Here is a 4,200-nt window from a genome sequence, read left to right on the forward strand (position 1 = left end):
TTTCATGAAGATTATTTTCAGTGATAACTTTATTGCAGCTTTCAGTACTCTAAAGCAATAATAAATAGCCTCATAGTGCTGAGTAACTCATCACCTCTCTAGCGTCGTAATCTTGAGTCTTTTATCATGTCTCCATCAGGTAACAACACGTATATACATCATATCTCACTTTCTTACCCTTTTTACAACTTTATTCCTGATATACATGTATCTTTGTATGATTAGTGTATATGCAATTTTTTATAAGATGGTAAATGTCAGAATTATGGAAGATGACTGTTTTTGCTCATTAAATACAAGTTATCAGTTTAAACCTTCTGATAAGGATCTATTCAAATTGAGACAATTCTGTATTCACTTTCTAAACAGGTTTTGGCATAACTACCAGTAAGTTTTAATTAATCACATTTCCTTACATTATTCTTTATTTGTTGCTTTTTGAAAGCATGTGTAAGTTAGGAAAATAACCAACATGTTCTTTCTGTTACAATATCTTGTTTTGAGTGTTTTATTTTCATTTTTATGGTACGGAAACCAATCAATATATAGTTAATTGCTCTATATATAAATAAATTGCACCAACATGCGAGTAAATTGACATACGAGCTCAGTCTCGGAACGCATTAGACTCGTAAGTCGAAGTATGACTGTATTCACTTTCTAAACAGGTTTTTGCATAGTTACCAGTAAGCTTTACATGTATTTTACACTAGAGAAGAAACAATACACTATGTTACAACACATAAATAAACAAACAAACAAAACAAGTTAAAAAGACACTTTATCATGGCTTTTACTCAAGTTCTGGATATAAAAGTCTCAACGCCATATAATAGAGGAACAAGCGTAGTAACCGGTGATCTGCTACAGTATGTTAAAACTTAAACCGAAGAGACAGCTATAAAAACTCATCACTGCGACAAATTTCACTTGATACAACCTTTAGATGTCCAAAAAGCAAAAACTGTTATAAGCGTAGAATTAATGGTAAACAAAGGTACATTAGCACGAGATTAAAATCATGATTATCATGTGTCTGTTAATTCCTATGTATGTGGATTGTCAAATATTGGATTTAACTGGTAGGTATTGACAAGTTCTTGCAGTTATTTTCATCATTCCTTTCATCAGCAAATTGCCTATTCTGTTCCGCGTGGAGAGACTCCGGGTGATTGATGCTTTTACAAAGGCTACAAGGTTGCCCGATTACTGATGAAACTGAATAATACTGACGCCACTCATGGTACCTGTTATAGGCAGCATCATCTGTCATCAGGTGCTGGAGATATTTTCCTAAAGCCTCTACTGATGAGAAGTTGTAGACGTGAATAAAAGAATCTGGAGGAGCAATGTCAGTATATTCTTGCACTGATAAACCTCCGAGAGCAACGGGAACATAATTCCCTTCACTTTTCAAAGTTTTCCAGAATTTCTCAGTTATATACTCTGTACATAAGGAATTCTCAAATGCTAAGTAGAATCTGTAAGGATAGTGTGTGTCAGCCACACATGTTTTGTTACCTCTTTTTGGACAAAGTATTTGTTTGGTGCAGCCACCCAATATGTCTACATTTATGTACTTCTTTAGCTGCCTCATAAAGGAAAGTCTGTCATACTGTCTTGTTTTGCAGTGAGAGACATATGCATATGCCCCTTTAGTTTTGTTTTTTGAATAGTTGATAGTGGGTTGTTGCTGAATAGGTGCACGCCCTTGTTTTGTTCGTCCGTAACCTAACTGTGCAGGTGTGGAGTTGCGTAAGTAGGTCATGCTTCCATTAAAGTTGTTGACAACTTTGTTGAATCTATGCCAAGGGTAAGCTGGCGGCTCCATGCTTGCTACAAACCACAGTTGTCGTTGACGGATAGCTCTTGGAAACTGTAACAAACTCTGCGTAGTGTTTGGAACAAATATAAGCGCATCGGCTTGCTGAGCATAACTGATGTTATCTGGACTGTAGATAAAATCACAATTCGAATACTCACATCCACCAAAGTGAATCCTTGGAAGCAGCCATGGTCCTCCGCTGTCTATACTTACTATTAATTTTGTTTTACCAAGTTCGGTCGTTTCTGACATTTGATTCGGAAAAAAATGTCTTGAACTGTCACCATCAAGAAGGATTTTTGGATTCTTAGATAAAAACCATTTGTCAACTGGATGATGCTTTGCCTGAAAGAACTTTTTCCTGTTTTCTCTGTTTTCGTACATGATAGCTATGATATAAACAATAAAAGAGAGAGCAATAATACTGAACGCCTTTGATGAGTTGTTCATCGTTCAGCAGTTGAGGCTAGTTTACTAGACTAGCAACTTTACGTATTTGATTGCACTGCCTTTACAAAAGCGCTCAAGCAAAACTGCTTCTTTGTTATTTACAAAAGGTTCAGTGTTTATGAAATAAGTCTTTGAATGAATATAAAAGAAGCCTCCTGAGAGCCACCATTAACAATCCTGTTGTTGGTGTGTATATATACACTGATGCGTAGGGATCACTTGATGCATGGATCAATATTCCTTCCATTGACAACTTTAGGGTTTCATTACTCTAAAGTCTAAACTGAATATTGCCTTTTAACATAGACAGGTCCAAATAAATAACTCTATTGTGTGCATCCAAGCTCAATTAATCAGTTGGTTTCTAACAAATAATAGACTCAATGTTACTAAACAGCCCCTACCTACTTTTCTATTAATATTATCCCACGACCAAACACGAGCGAAGCAATTGTTTGGGAGATTTGTGATAAATGCATATGTGCACACAACTCACCAAGATTATTCATCAACAGCCGTCGTAAACCCTTGCACCGAATTCTCATCAACAAATTTAACCGTTTTTCGATAGAGTCGTTTAAGTATACTAACGGTACAAAACACATATAAACCTATTTAAATATGTTACTAAGTCTTTATTATTTGTAGAAAATTTAATAAACCTTTCCATCTGATCGGATTATGCATAAATAGACAAATTAATTCGCCCTAAAATCGTTATTAAAACTTGCCAAGCCTTATTTTTATTAAAATTAAGACCGGCAATCGAAACACTGAGCGACAGAGAATAGAACCATTAAGTTGTGCGCATTTCACAAAAAAATGTGCATATTTCACCAGTCTAGAGCATTGTCTAATTGTCGAAGGTTTCTGTAATTAACGTAGAAGTACTGAAAAGTTATCGTTTCTTTTTTGCCGATTTCAAAGTAACTGACACTTTGGACACTTATGATTACTTTGGTATTCTAAATGATGTCCAAAACAGTGAAAGTAAAGAAAATGACAATGATTTTTTTTCTAACGATTCTTATTAGATTATTACAATATTTAATTATAAGAATAATAATCCAATTTTATAAGATTTAATTATAAGAATAATTAATCGATTTTATAAGATTTATTTATACGAATAAGCATTCGAATTTACAAGATCGAAGTATATAGTGACCGATGTTCGGCAATATGTTACTGTTATTATTTTTTCTAAATAGTTTTGTTAAATAGATTTTCTAAAAATCTATGTAAGTATCACAGCTTCTTGATATTGTTAGCTATGAAGTATTGAAATGTAAACAAAATTGTGCATTAGTTTTCTATTATTACTGTATTACTATATTAATAATATTGGTTATTCTAATAATACCAGTGCATTTTACTTCTAATATTGCATTTCTCCTATTGCAAGGGAGAGATATAAACATATAATCTTTTCCTTTCATTATTGCTATTTGTTGTACATAATAACACCCTGTACATTGCAGCTACCATTGCAGTTATCCTATTGCACTGCCATTTGACTGCTAATATTGCATTTCTCAACCATCAGTACCCTTTCTTTTTTCCAATATCACTTTGGTCGTGGGCTGTATGACAGGGGAATTTCTAGTCTCAATTTTGTCTTTTGGGAAGAAGACATCTCATGCTGCATTTTGACATTAAAGTATTGTAGCTATGTACAAATAACAAACTTTTCATGAGCAAATTACAAAATTTGCCTCAAATCACTAAATGATTAAAAAATTACTAGCTCGTAAAAGCATGAAAAATCAAACCGACTTGGAAAGCTGTAAGTTTAGGTTGTATAAAAGATTTGTTAGAATGAGCGGTGAAACAGATTTTAAAGACACATAAACTACACGCCTAGATAATTGTGATGATGTAAAACATAGTTAATCAACATTTGATTGTATTCAGCTGTCGTTGAG

At 33.7% G+C, this 4,200-nt stretch overlaps 1 protein-coding gene across 1 annotated transcript; it reads right to left on the minus strand.

The window, feature by feature from the left end:
- Window positions 1-1,075: 1,075 nt before the first annotated feature.
- On the minus strand, window positions 1,076-2,209 carry LOC137402761 (glycoprotein 3-alpha-L-fucosyltransferase A-like). Its single transcript, XM_068089267.1, has one exon. It carries the CDS (start codon window positions 2,207-2,209, stop codon window positions 1,076-1,078), a length of 1,134 nt encoding a protein of 377 aa, XP_067945368.1.
- Between the last annotated feature and the right edge of the window lie 1,991 nt (window positions 2,210-4,200).

The sequence above is a fragment of the Watersipora subatra genome, chromosome 8, assembly GCF_963576615.1.
Source record: "Watersipora subatra chromosome 8, tzWatSuba1.1, whole genome shotgun sequence".
NCBI lineage: Eukaryota > Metazoa > Bryozoa > Gymnolaemata > Cheilostomatida > Watersiporidae > Watersipora > Watersipora subatra.